The sequence below is a fragment of the Numenius arquata genome, chromosome 13, assembly GCF_964106895.1.
Source record: "Numenius arquata chromosome 13, bNumArq3.hap1.1, whole genome shotgun sequence".
NCBI lineage: Eukaryota > Metazoa > Chordata > Aves > Charadriiformes > Scolopacidae > Numenius > Numenius arquata.
The window spans coordinates 20,794,481-20,808,902 of NC_133588.1; the positions used below are offsets into that span (position 1 = coordinate 20,794,481).

General features: G+C 36.9%; 1 protein-coding gene across 1 annotated transcript in view; it reads right to left on the reverse strand.

Moving 5' to 3' along the window:
- Window positions 1-14,422, reverse strand: part of TDRD12 (tudor domain containing 12) — a 35,328-nt gene that overhangs the window by 7,063 nt on the left and 13,843 nt on the right. Inside the window, exons 14-24 of the mRNA XM_074158008.1 lie at window positions 13,356-13,483; window positions 10,503-10,694; window positions 9,346-9,474; window positions 7,360-7,477; window positions 6,386-6,519; window positions 6,077-6,297; window positions 5,336-5,435; window positions 3,224-3,411; window positions 2,700-2,910; window positions 2,073-2,165; window positions 56-225 (exon numbers count right to left, since the gene is read on the reverse strand). Of these exons, the coding sequence (XP_074014109.1) occupies window positions 56-225; window positions 2,073-2,165; window positions 2,700-2,910; window positions 3,224-3,411; window positions 5,336-5,435; window positions 6,077-6,297; window positions 6,386-6,519; window positions 7,360-7,477; window positions 9,346-9,474; window positions 10,503-10,694; window positions 13,356-13,483 (1,684 nt within the window). The remainder of the gene's footprint in view (window positions 1-55; window positions 226-2,072; window positions 2,166-2,699; window positions 2,911-3,223; window positions 3,412-5,335; window positions 5,436-6,076; window positions 6,298-6,385; window positions 6,520-7,359; window positions 7,478-9,345; window positions 9,475-10,502; window positions 10,695-13,355; window positions 13,484-14,422) is intronic.

The following is a 14,422-nucleotide window of genomic DNA, read 5'->3' on the forward strand; positions in this document are numbered from 1 at the left end:
TAATAGATTCCTCTTCTTAGCAAGTATATGCTGAAAAGAATTTGTAAATACTTACAAAGGCTCCAAGTTCTTTGCATGATCTAATACTTTCACGTGTCCGCACAACTTCTGAAGTTGTGTTATATGTTCTGGATTGTCAGTTCCCAGACCCGTAGACAAAATCTCAGATCGAACATTGTATTCATTGACTGACACCTTCAAATCTGAAAGCCTGGTAACCCGGACCTTGAATTACAAAACATACTAAATGGAAAACATAGTTCATAAATAGTGCCTCTCCAACTCTAAGCTGTTCTTTATGTAAAATTTTAAACATGCACCCATTAATTTATACCTGTAAGCCATCTGTTTTGTCTGATTTTCAGACAGGAACCTACCCATGCTTTTAATTGTTTTCAAAATATCACCATATTTTTCATTTTGGTAATGGCTCAGGTAATTAGTAGCTAGTCCCACCTAACAGAATCAGGATGATGAAGTAAACAATCCTAGACCTAATTATACAAATTACAGCCAAAACACACTACATAGTTAAAATAACTCCTAGACCCAAATAACTTTGTAAAACTGCTGAGAGAGGGGGACACAGTAAGAAACAAAGACAAAAGCATAGAAGTCAGAGAAAGCTTGAGATACGCCATTTAGGAACGCAAGCTACTAAAGAGAATTACTTCCAGATCATTTTCCCTTTCTACTTTATTCTTCAGCCAACTGGAACATATGCTATGGAAAACATAGCATCATACATTTCAAAGCACAGGAATAACTTTTTGTACTCTTTGACAAGACCAAGCAGCCACATGAGGCACATCATGACCCTGAAACAGAGGGAGGCCCTCCTGATGAACTTGTACCAGAACATTGGGGGGGGGGGGGGGGGGGGGGGGGGGGAAATCAACCCCCTCATGAGCTACCTTTGATCAAAATTCTTCACTAAACTCATTGCTCATATAATGCAGTTATTTCTTAACAGATATCATAAAGATGAAACTAGCTTATTCATGCCATTAGCAAAGGTTTAAAAGTCATCTTATTTTTTGTCCTTTGATCTGTCAGAATAGATTCCTGCCTTTCAAAAAAAATCTCATTTCAAGTAAAACACAGCCCTAAGGCAATCTCCTACCTGTAAAGTTTTGTGAGAATAGGAAAACACTCAGAGGAAACATCGCTGCATGGATGACAGGCTCCAGTTCTTGCCCGGCTATCAACTTCCAGTCAGCACTACCAACAGGAATACTTGGTCCAGGCCAAGGTCCCTGCCCATGGCAGGGGGGTTGGAACAAGATCTTTAAGGTCCCTTCCAACCCAAACTATTCTATCATGAACAAGAACACCCATTCATCCTATTCTGATCAAGATAACTCAGGAAAAAGGCTTAAAAGTGTTTAATTTGCAGAAAAATTTAGACTAAAACTAACTCTATACTAGTTGAAGAACTATAAAAGACAGTAAAGATTTAGAAATATAAACAGAATAAATTAAGTCTAGTTTAAGAGGTCTTAGATATCAGCAAATAATCTTGGAGGATCAAAGTTCCATTCTTTCAGAGGAATGTGTGACAAACTACATAATTGATTTTACAAGACAAAACCCCAAAAACTAGTACTTCCAAGATATACTTTTATTACTAACTTTGTGGAATAGTCTGGATGACACTTACAGTTAATTTGGTGCTCTACTACTGGTACATATTCAGCTCTCCGGATTTAAGGTCAAATTTTACTCAGTCATGTATTCCATCTATATACAAGCATATGTATTTATCACAGAATGGCTGAGGTTGGAAGGGACCTCTGGAGGTCATCTTGTCCAACACCCTTGCTCAAGCAGGGTCACCTACAGTCAGCCACCGAGGACCATGTCCTGATTGCTTCTGAGCATCTCCAAGGATGGAGACTCTACGAGCTCTAGCACGTGTTCCCCATCACAGTAAATTAACCAACAGTATTAGCTGAATACCATGTAGAATAAAATTAAAGTTGGAAGGGACAGAAGGAAAGAGAAGAATGGCTGCTCTTGTTATAAAGTGGTTTAGATACAAATATTTTGTAAAGCTAGAGTTCTATACCTACCATTGGGTCAACCCAAGCTGTATTTCCCAAGGTATGTACTATTTTTGCTTCATGTAGTTTTCCTTTAATTTTGTGTTGAATATAATGAGTTACCTAGCAAAAAGAAATTTTCACTGCACTTGAGATGCATACCAACATCACTTTACAATTATTTTAATTATAATGAAACAGTCCTCTGAGCTTAACAATGAAAAGGATATTCAATAAATAAAACCAGTTTTGAGTAAACTAGTGAAATACTCAAACTTCACTGTAGGTTAAAAAAAAGTATTATTACCCTTTAAGGAAGGAGCTTTCTTAATGGAAAGAGTATTTCAAACACAGGTCAATTTACAGAGGCTACCCTTCCCCTGTTACTCCCCACAAATTCAAAAGCAGCAATAACTTGTTCTGGAAGAAGCCATTTAAATAACAGAAGAGAATCCCACGAGTTTCACTTTATTTTGTAGGAAAATAAACAAGAAAACCAACTTCTCACGATCTGCCCCAATAGCAGGTATTTACCGGTAATACTAATAAGCAATGAAATTTGATAACCAAGTTCGCAGCTCATAACTGTTTTCTCACAGAACAACACACAAATTACAGAACATGAAGAAATATAATGAAAAACCTGATAAATATTACCTTTGGGTTCCATTCAATTTCATTATCAATGGGTTTCACTCTACAAACTACAAATTCCACAGCCTGAGGTGGCAGACACTGAAACCTTGCTGGTAAGTGAAGCAGCTGATAGCTCTGAACTTGACTTGTTCTGCCTTCATCTATGTATTTAATTTTGACCATGAAAAACAAGTTTTCCTCTTCTTTGGGGGAAATCTCTACCACCTGAACCCTTCATATAATAGGAGAGGAAACACAGACTTATTATTCAGATAATCAGTTAAAAGTTTTTTTATTCTACTCGTTTCAAAAATTGTTTTCATAGCAAAATATCTAACTCTGTGTGCACACGTGAGTAGTCATTCTGTTTTCCATTTGGTAACTTAAAGAGTATGTGATAGCTTTTTAAAGAATGATTTGAATAACAGTGACTTTTTGCTGGCTTTGGCGGCAGGTTGACTTTTTTAACTAAACAGGGAAAGTTTTAAATTACTTTGTATTAAAAAAGTGCACATCAACAATTTTTAAAAAGCCAACGTTTTTACCTGTGGAAAAGTGTTTTCTCACATAATCCATAAACCGCTAGCTTCTCCACGCTTTTAACAGAAGTTTTATTACTAGGTTTCTTAAAATACTCATTCATTTCTTCAGCAAGAGTTGTATATTGGTCCTTTTGCTTATCTACTATTCGACCAAAGTAGTTTGTTGCATTTACAATGTGGAGAGGTAGTATCTGAAACCATAAAAGGAGGGCTGGATGATTTCTTAAATTAACAAAATGTGACTTTTCATATTCAAGATCACCTACCTCTTACAAGCCCAAAGAGGTGACAGAGATGCTGCTGCACGCACACATTTCAGAAGATTATGAATTATTATATTATTCATAAAATTATGAATAACACTGACTGCCCATAGTCCAGTAAACAATGGACAGAAATTTATAGAGCAAGAACTGCTAGGTCTCCGTTGGTGGTATTCCACTTCAATGAACACGAGTGAACTACAGTATCACCTGCCAAGCTGCTCGCTACTGAGGCATTCCACACCATTCAAACTTAATTCTAAGCGTTCTCCAACCTTACAGTGTGTTCTAGAAGAACTCACTGGGGAAGCATGAGACCTTCACTCTTTTTGCACTCTAATTACTTAAGTGAAAAACTATGAATATACTACTATCAACACCAACACAAAACGCTGTGTGCATTCCACCTGAAGGGTCATGCCAGGCAGAAGTACTGAGATACAGCTGGGCGTATGACACCAGACAGGATAGTAAGAGGACCAGAAAGGTAATTTCTACTTAATAGAAGTCCTAAAAATGCAACTTGAGGTTCTTAAAGGAAGGCAACATTATACTGGGTTCCAAACAAAAAAGAAAGTGATCAAAGCGATAACCGATTTGTAAGATAGACACCAGGCTCTGCAGTCAGCAGAAGCAGATGAGGAAATGGAAGAGGCACAACCACTGTCTCGAGGGCGCCACAGGTAAGTGCAAGTTTCCAGTAGGAGTGTCATGAAATCTGTCCCAGTGTCAGGCACTGAAACCAGATACATGTAGGTTGTTAAAGGCTTTGAACTCATTCCTACCAACAAAGTCTTATTTATTAGGCAGAAATAGAGTGACACCAAAGAATCCATCCAGTTCTTATTTTCTGTTCTCACAATCTCCGACTTTTGGGAATGGGTAACACCTATTAACTGCATGACTTGAAGGTACCCGAATTCTGCAAGAAGACAGGACAGGAAGAAAGTGGAAGCAGCTCGTCCAAACGGAAGACGTCCAGCACTTCTTAGACCCAAGTGCTAACTTCGAAAGGCAGCATCAGCGTCTACACACTTGCCCTCACCAATCATTATCCAACAGGGAGACATGAGAGACTGTACAATACTGCTGAATGGGAAGACATTCCCATATAGAAGGGACGGAAAAGACAGGTGAAGAGAGCTGGAAATACAAACTGTTACTGGGATGTGAGAACCGTCATAGCAAAGTCAACCCAATAACAAAGAAGGTTTCATGCCTGTGAAACTATTAAAAAAGTCCAATCGGAACAGCACTCTGTATCAAAACAGTTTTCAAAAAGCGTTGACATCTTAGTAGGAAATAGATGTTCCATCTAGAAGATAAGGGAGGAGCTGTATCCCATTTTCTGTGGATACTGCAAATACTCATTTGAAATGACAAGGCCAGAATATGCTGATTTTTCAACAAGTTTGCATGAACAAGTCTGCTAAGAAAAAAATCATCACTTCCAACAAAACATGCATCACCTTCCACTTCAACTTGTATTCAATCCAAAAGATTAAGTTGTGTTTCCTCTACAATTAATATAATTGATATTTATAGGAGTGTTTGTTAACCTGTTAGTTTTGGTATAGGGTCTAAATTTATAGAGGGAATGAATAAACAGAACAGAAGCTCTCTTCCCATAGAGCAGGAATCTTCAATGCAGAAGAAAATCTGAGGTAAACCCAGAATCAGCTGGCATACTTATTTATGCAAGGCATAGACGAAAAAAAGCTAAAAAATAACAAATAGTCAAAAGATAGAGTATACATACTACAGAAATATTAACGTAATATGAAATAATAAGTAAGTAGCTATTTAAGATCTGCCTTCTTGGTACCCAAAACCAAGGAAAATAGTAACTTACTGTCACACATGCAGGCATTTGTGTAACTTTATCTGGTATATTCTGGGGCATATCTATTTGTAAATTAATTTGATGACGATCTGGACACGCTGTTCGATTCCTATATATTAAAAAAACACAATGGTTTTAGAAAAAAGCCCTTTGTTTTCAGATGTAAACTATATTGATGTGACTTAGAACGGCTTCAAACACTAAAACACCATCAGCCCTCACTATTCAGTTTGTCTCAAATAGCACCAATGACCCCGGGGGTTAGAGAGAAACAGCCAAAAACCTCTTGGTGGAAACCTCTTCAGGAACTACTTATGATCCAGTTACACACAGCTCAGAGAAGTCACCATCTACTTACCCGCTCTGGAGGGACAGGGGAGGACAGGGTATAGAGTAAAGCATCAGCCTTGTGCAACTATGGTTAGAATACTAATCAAAACAATGGCTTAAAGCTCCCTCAAGTACATCTAGGAAGGAGTTATAACTAATTATGCTATTATGTCCGATTATGTATGATTGGTCTCCATAGAAAAGTTAATATTTTTGTTTTCATGAAAGTACCTAAGAAGAGCGAAACAGATGCAACAGTCAACAGAAACAGAAGTGAAAAACACTCTCATGAGAAAAAACTGGTTTGAATAAAAGTACCCAACAGGAAAACTCATCAAGGAAATAGAAGCATTAGCATTCAGGGCACACAATGCATTCCTGTGTCAGTATGGGTGTCAAGAAAACTTGGTATTTCCTTACTTGCAAAACCCAAATGTTTTAAGATAGGCACACAGTGGCCTTGAACATTTCTTATTTTCTTCAGCTTCTAGCATCTTGGCAGTAAAATCATGCAGTTCTGATGGAATTTCAGCTTCTCCATGCTGCAAATAGCGCAGGATCCCAGGTGCATGATATGCACTGTTTTCTGTTAGCAGAATGACTGACCTTGCCTTTCTATATTCCTGATCTACAGAAGAATCCTAAAAAATAAAAAAAAGCCTCCTTTTTAAAAACTTTTATGTATCTACCACTTAATAATCAAATGTAGTATTAAAGATTTACTCAAACCTCTATCACATTAGAGAAGTTGTCAGACATGCTGCGTAGACGTTGACCAAAGATTCTTGGAGCAGGAAGACTGTAATGTATCACGCAAGTTGCATCTGTAATTCCCAAAGACTGCATGCAGTCATCTGTTAAAACTAAGCACATGTTTTATAGACACATATAAGGTAACTGTAATATTCAAGCATGTGAAGTACTACACCACATTAGCAATGGCTCTTTCCTTCTCCCCATCCATTGACTTAATAAAAAGGTCTTCCCAATACACTTACATAAAGTATTATATTTCTTCAGCAATAAATTTCATAAGCATATGGCAGACAGCATTTCATGTTAGTCTGTAATAATCTAGCATAATTCCGTATCTCACATCAGTATCACAGAATGAAAAAGAATTGCCCACAGCCAAGTACTTCACAATACAGACAACATTTGAAGTAACACAGGAATGCTAACGCTTTTGTATGAACCTACAAGCAGATGTAATTAAGTCAGTCTTCTTGCTCTTGATGTATGAAATGAAAAAAAAGTTTGAAACTGGCCAAGAGTCTCTGCTACTGCAAACAACTGGAAAAATAAGATTCTACCAGAACATACAGGAAATTACTACAAATCTTCAGATTACCTAAATTATTTCAAACTGAAAATATCCTCTGTACTAGTAGACAATTATGAAACACAGGGAAATTCTTTGGAAGTATTAGTAGTTCTTTTAACTAACGCGTCAAAAAAACCTCCTTTATGTTCCCTCTAAGATTTTCCCTCGCAGCAGTTAAACGCTGGAACCCAGGAACCACAGCCACCACCACAAAAGAAGAGAGACTAGCGGTAGCACTAATAAGTAAAGGGATAACTAGAAAGAATTCATAGGGAACTGACCCTGTGGAAGCAATGAGATAATGCAGTGTAAGTACTTCGCATAGAATGCAAGTCACCACGAGGACATAATCACAACCAAACAAAAAGAAAATACTCACCTAACACAATGTGAGTGCCAGAACTATATTTTTTTGTCCATTGATTTAAGATATACTTGAAATCAAACTCGCTCTCTTTATGTATTTTCAAGGAAAATATGGAGTTGCTCTTCAGTGCCTGCATGACAAAGTAAAAACTTTTACGCTCTTCCAACACAGCAATCATCACTATAATAAGCAGTCTATCTTATTAATATCTAACATACCTTAGCTACTGGAAAGAGAGACAAGGGAAAGAGTTAATGAAATTTAGATTTCTTACATGAAAATAAAAATAACTGAGATTATGGAGATTAAGCTTATCAATTTTCTGTATAAAAAGAAAACTAAATAAAGCTCAGGTTCCTATGGATTAATACATTAAGCAGACATTTTAAAGAGTACAAATTCTATTTGAAGCTTTTTCCACTACTGAGGTGGTCTCTGTTCCAAATAGATTCTATCATCCAACAACATGCAGGCAGACCTTTTGGTCTCTCAGAGAAAGCACTAAAAACTGTTTAGTGGCTTACTTTTTTTCTTCTACCTATTAATGCTAGTTATGGGATTAACACTTTCTTGTGCAAGTACCAGATCTACCCATACTTAACTTACATGAATGTAGTATTCTCAAAAGGCTGTTTGTATTTGTCAAGTTCAAGGTTCACAAATTAATCACTACAAAAGCCTTGGTTATTTGGTAAACTGGCATGTCTAATGAACTAAGTTAACATGTAAAATATTTTTGTAGATAGTTGGTGTACACAAGGATTACTATAAACATCTTCAATATTTCTTTAGCAACAACTTTTTTTTAAAGTGGCTGTTTTTTTTTTTAAGTGGGTTGGTTTTGATATGCTTAAGAAATTAACCCTCAAATATTCAAGGAAAATGTGTTAGAAAGTACCAAGACAAAACCAGATCTGCTTCCGTTAACAATTGTCAAAGACTAAACATTCCAGATATCCTAACATTTACATAAGACAACTCCTTTAAATATGTATCACAAGACCTATTCCAGCTTCTTGAAGGCAATACATTCCCATGTTTCAGGACTGAGATATCTCTTATGACATCTGAACAATCCAGCACACATCCTTTTGCTATCTCATCCTTGAAGCTATCACCAAAGGTTTTAATTCTCATATCCTCACAGCTTGCCTCCTTTAGCAATATGATTCCCATCATTTGCATCACCCTATCCAAGCTTGACAGAACTGCTTCCCAGTCAAATCAGATTGCACTCCTCTTACTTTGCACTGCTGGAGGACCAGAAAAGAGAGAATAACAGCACAGAAGAGATTTTTCTATTGCTATTTTGTTATATAAATATATATATTCATTGCTATAATATCTGAAGAAAAAAACTAGTGCAGGAAAACTCCTTCTTAGTCTCCACCTCTGAAATGCTGAGTACACAATCCCACAGAAAAATGCATAAACCTGGAGCATCCTCTATCGCAGGCAATTTTTAAGAAGTTCTATGCTAGTTTTTAAGAAAATACATATTAAGTGTGCTATCTTTCCCCCATGCCCTATGACTTGAAGTTTAACTGACTTCAGGTAGACATTCACAGGACGACAGAAAATGTTTCAAATCAGAGAAACAGCCTTCTACAAGTTCAATTGCTCCAGAGTAGAAAGCAACAGAACGGAACTTCTTAACGCAGTGGGTTAAGTTCTCTCCCCCTGCACAACTTCTTGAAACAACAAAAAATAAAATTAAAAGAACAGAACATTTACTGGAAAAAAATTCAGTTTGATTCAACTCAAAGTTCCAACCTGACAAAACATAGTTAAGAATTTCGCAATGAATGCATTCTATGCCAGACGTTCCTGTCAGTTCAGCTTTCTTCTAGCTGGCAAATAACCGGGTTGGGGTTATTTTTAGCAGAAATAATTAACTTAAAATTCACAGTCCTTTATTCTCTCTAAGCCAAGGTATTTTAGTTTATCATACCTTAACAATTAAAAAAGTTCTTAACTATGTAAATTTAAATACTTTACCTTATGAACCATTTCTGCTTCATTTTCTGAATCAGTGAATACCAGTACCTTCTGAAGATTATTGTCAGTAAAATCCAGTATTTTGAGTAACACAGCAATTCTGTCACTGTCTGTGCAAGGTTGCACAACCTAGAAGTAGATAAAAAAATAGCGAGCTGATAATTTTCATAATCTATACACATTTTGCTATATAATTCTTCCTTTTAGTAAGGATTAAGAATTGCTATGTAATACCGAAGAGAATCCAGCAAATGGCAGCTCCAGTAAGTGGCAGGTGTTCTGTTAAACATACAGAAAATACAACTCTCACAGAAGGTACGCATTTAAGACGGCTTCTAGAAGCATAATTAAAATCTAACACATAATCCAAATCCCACATTAAGATTTTTCATTCACTTAAGTTTGGCATTTTCAGGTACCATTAAAAAAGCTTCACACTCACAAAAGCATACCGCACCACCTGAAATACTCTTATTTCAGTCCTGCCACATGATTAATAGGACTTCTCACAAGAAGCTGTGGTTTTGTTTTGTGTCATGCTCAGAATGTCTAGTCTTAGAAGCGTCCCAACATTCTCCATCCCAAACTATTACAGTTGAAGACACAGAAGAATTCAGATTGTACAACATTTTGTGTTATTTTCTTCAGGGCTACAGCACATTGACTGGAAAGTAAATAAGACGACACCTAAGAACATGTAATAACTGTCTGCAAATTTTAGGTCAAATTAAGTCAGTGTTGTGTGGCACACAGCAGTAAACCAAGTATTTTACTATCTCTTATCTTGGGATAACTTACCCTGTAGTTCTGCCATTAACAATTGCAAAAACACTTCGACAAAATTCTGGTCAAACTATACCATTTGCAAATACTTCACATAAAATTCAGATTCATTTGCGCTAACAACAAAATACTTGAGGGATTATCTTCACCTCAGTCCTACAATGCACAATAAAAGACCTTCAGCTCATTCAGCAATTAACTTGCACAGGTCTGGCACCTCAATTCATACATGGGAAGTGCACCTGCACAGTCTGAATTAGGATCGCAGCACTACCCACTTGAAATAAATCAGCCACCATGTATACTGACCTTGATCGGTATAAACAGCAAAATATCTTAGTAAATAAGTAGTGACATAATCCCAAAATTTTTACCTGTTGCACATTTCCATAGATGGAAGCTTCTTCCACAGCTGTTATCACAATGTAAGGATCTTTCATAAACTCCTTTATCAAGTGTGCTATATATTTATTCCAACAAGTTCCAACAGCGATAATCTGATGCAGTGAATACTCCCACTCTTCAGTAATAATGGCTTTCTTATAACAATCTAATATAGTAAAAACCTATAAAAAAAAAAAGTTTTTTTCTATCCTCTTATCCAATTCCAGCGAGTATGTAACAACAGTGAAAAGCACACTGTGTCAGCACACTGTTTTTTCCAGTCACAAAAACACCACCACAGCAAAACACAAATTTCACATCCCAAAACAAAGTGTTTGGTTTGTGCACTATTTGAACTACTTCTGAAGAAGAAAGCAACAAGACAGTATGAAGGAACAGCATGTGCATGCACACAGGATCGTACAACAGGATTCTGCCCAGAAGACAGAAATCTCAGAAAAAGCGTATGTTGAAATCTGAAAAATACGAAGCCTAGGCAGAAGCAGATCCAAGATGTCAGAGGCAGTGTCGTGGTTTCGGCTGAATTTACCAAAACCAGACTGACAGATGCCCCTTCCCCCTGCTCTCTCTCCCCCCCAAAAGAGAGAGAAGGGAGAGAAAGAGATAAGGAGATTTAGAAGTTTAGAATGAACTAAACTACTTTAATGAAGAATTAATATTAAAATAAAACAAAACAAAAAAAAAAGAAAGTAATGAAATAGATACAATATATACAAAACCGTATCAAGCTCCCAGGATGACAGTCACGTCACCGGCAGGCACTGGGGAAGTCCCAGGCTGGACTCAGCGATGGATGGGAACTGGGTTCCAGCTCTGGAGTCAGGAACACACGGATCGGGATCAAAGGCAGATGAACAGACAGAGTCCTCTCCGGACGTTGGCCATCGAAGAAAGAGTTGGCACTTTGATCCCTCAGCTTTTATACTGAGCGTGGGGCAGATGGGATGGAACACCCCAGTTGGTCAGGTTTGGGTCACCTGTCCTGTCCGCTCCTCCCCACATGATGTGACCCCTCTACGTTTTTCCATTTCTGACCCTCTAATGGGGTAAATAACAAACCTGGCTGCCCTTGGTTGGTATAGCAGTAAGTATAAGCAAGGGCCTCCCTGCACACCATTCCTTGGCACAGAGCACAAACATTGGTCTGATCATTCTGAGAACGAGCAGTTTTCTCCTCAATATGCCGTTAATTTCCAAGAGTTAGAAGAGGCCTAGCTAAAATGTAAAATTACAGAACAGAAAATTGGTTCTGTTTTACTTCAAAGCAGGACAGGCAGTCAGCAAAAACTAGGAGGTAAGTAGAAAAGAAGCCCAACTTGCCAAAAAAAAAATTTACGGGGGCGCCATAAAATCTTTTCTAAAAAAATAAAAAACACTAAGATAGAATGAATATATTCCTGCTGACACCAACTTACATAAGTGACAAGCAGTCCAGTTGTGGAATAACATCAGGATTTCTGGCAAAAACTACCATACTAAGAAGTATTCTATACCTCTGACATAATTCAAAAAGACGTCTCTCAACCTGGCACTAAACTTACCAATAGCAATATTTTTAGCAATATAACACTTCTGTAACATAATGCTTTAGAAGACTTGCAATAGTCCAAGCATTATCAAATGATCACTTCCATCTGAAAGAGTACCTCCTCTTTTTTTTTTTCCTCCAATCAAGACTGGAGAAGCTGGAAAGATCCTACAGAAATAGCAGATACATGCACAGTATTTTACTAACTACCTTTCCCAGAATCTTCATATGGTATACCTGCACTATGTCTCAAGAAATACAGGAACACAACAGACAACAGCCTGGACAGAAAAAACAAAACGTTTCACTGGATAGCATTTAATCTAATTTATGACTTGAGATTTGCCGCTACAAAGGCACATTTAATAGCTTCACATATAGTGAACTGGGCAACCTATCTCCATTAAGAAGTTTATCTAGCTTTTCACAGTTAGAAACATGACCCTTTAGTCTTATCACCAAATTTTAAACAGGTAGTAAGTTAATGATTTATAGTGATGATGTAGTATTCTGCAATACTAACAGAAAGCATCTGTTCCGTGAAGCCTCAAAGCAGCAATAAAACAAACCATGGAATTTTCTCAAACTTGAGTTATAAGACATCATTTAAAAAGTGATACAATACACGCATCTTTGTCAACATGCAGCTTAATGCTCTTCCTCTTCTAGAATTCTCTGGCTTGAGATCAGCTTCTCCTTTTGCCTGGACTGACATTAATGCACTAACACCCAAGGAAAGTTTTTACAATTGCTTCCAAGACTATTTGATCATTCACTTCTGCCTTTCTAGAATGAAAGAGACTGAAGAGCTCACTAATAAAGAGATGTTTCTTGAACTGAAGCTGTTCAAACAGCACTGATAAGAAGGAAAAGGAAGTTCCTTACAGATAGATAATGGAAGTCTTTAAAATAGATTAAACCGCTACTATCGAAAAAAATGCAAGTCCTTGGGAAACCATCCACAGCAACAGAAGACGGCATAATGGAGCAGGAGTGTAGAACAGGACAAGGCAGAGCTCTCTGATTAAAAACAAACAAGCAAAAAAAAACATCCAAAAAAACCAAACAACAAAACCAGCAGCAGGGACAGTCAGATTTAATAGATCTCAGCTCTACTTTACCAATGTTTCATTCTGCCAGAAGTATACGAGTGTGGGTTTTTTTAATTCTGTTTTCTTCTTGACTCCACCTCAGGGGTTTAGGAAGGGTGGGTTTTTTCAGTATGTGTCACTGTTTTCAAGACATGTGCACAACTGGAATGGCATTTTACCATCTGAACATATAAGCCACTTACCTGTTCAGTAGCATCAGATAACAGTACCTCAATCTCATCAAGAACAAGATGGCAGAGTCTACAAAATAATAAATTGTGATGTTCAAATAGTCTCAGGAGACTGTATGGTGTAGTCACAATTACTTCACCTACAAGTAGGAAGAAAAGATTGTTAACATTTCCTTGCAACTTGAAAAAATATTAATAAGACACCATACAACATGAGTTTTACTAAAAAGGCCACACTTGCATTTCAGATGCATCATCTTGAAGTTGGGGGTTGGTCTTGGGTGGCTTTTTGGTGGTTTTTTTGTTTTGTTTTTTAAGTAGAGAACACTGAACTTCATTTTCTGACTTCTGGTCAACAGTTATTTTTATAATGTTATAAAATGTTTTATAATTTTGTAATATTTTTCTACCTCTGCATGTCTTCAAGACCTGACTGGGTAAAACTCTTGAGTTTTTGAAAGAGTGAAAGGTCTGAACGTTAACAAGCTGACAAAGCAGGATGCCATTTCATTTTCCAATAAGGTAATGGAAGTAGAGATAAGATCTTCAGAACCAGATAGACAGAAGATAAATATTTAAATAAGTTCAAGAGTAGCCTTTAGAAAAGATCCATCTTAAAAACAGAATAAAGTGCATGCTGTAGCTTAGATATCTACACAAATATATGTGTGCGTGCATGTACATATGTATAAAAATAAAAACACACCAATCTTAATCTGTGCAAATATACCAACAGCTCTACTAATAAAAGATCTGAATTCATTCCACCAGGCTCTTAAACTTGAGTGATGGATATAAGAATATAAACTGCTGAAACCGCAAGTTTTACACAGTCCTTCATAGTTTTATCTGTGTTTCTTGTTTCCTTGGCAAAGAGAGCCACTTTTAAAAACGCAGTTATCAATTAAGGCTTAACAAAAAGACCAAACAAGAATAGTAAAACTAAGCGTTTTAAGTAAGTACACTTAAATAGGGCAAATATCCCAATAGATCTTTTACTACTTCTGTGATTCCTCTTCTCTATGGAGTATTCTCTGCATACTACTGAAGTCATGTGCAAAAATTACTTAGAATTTATT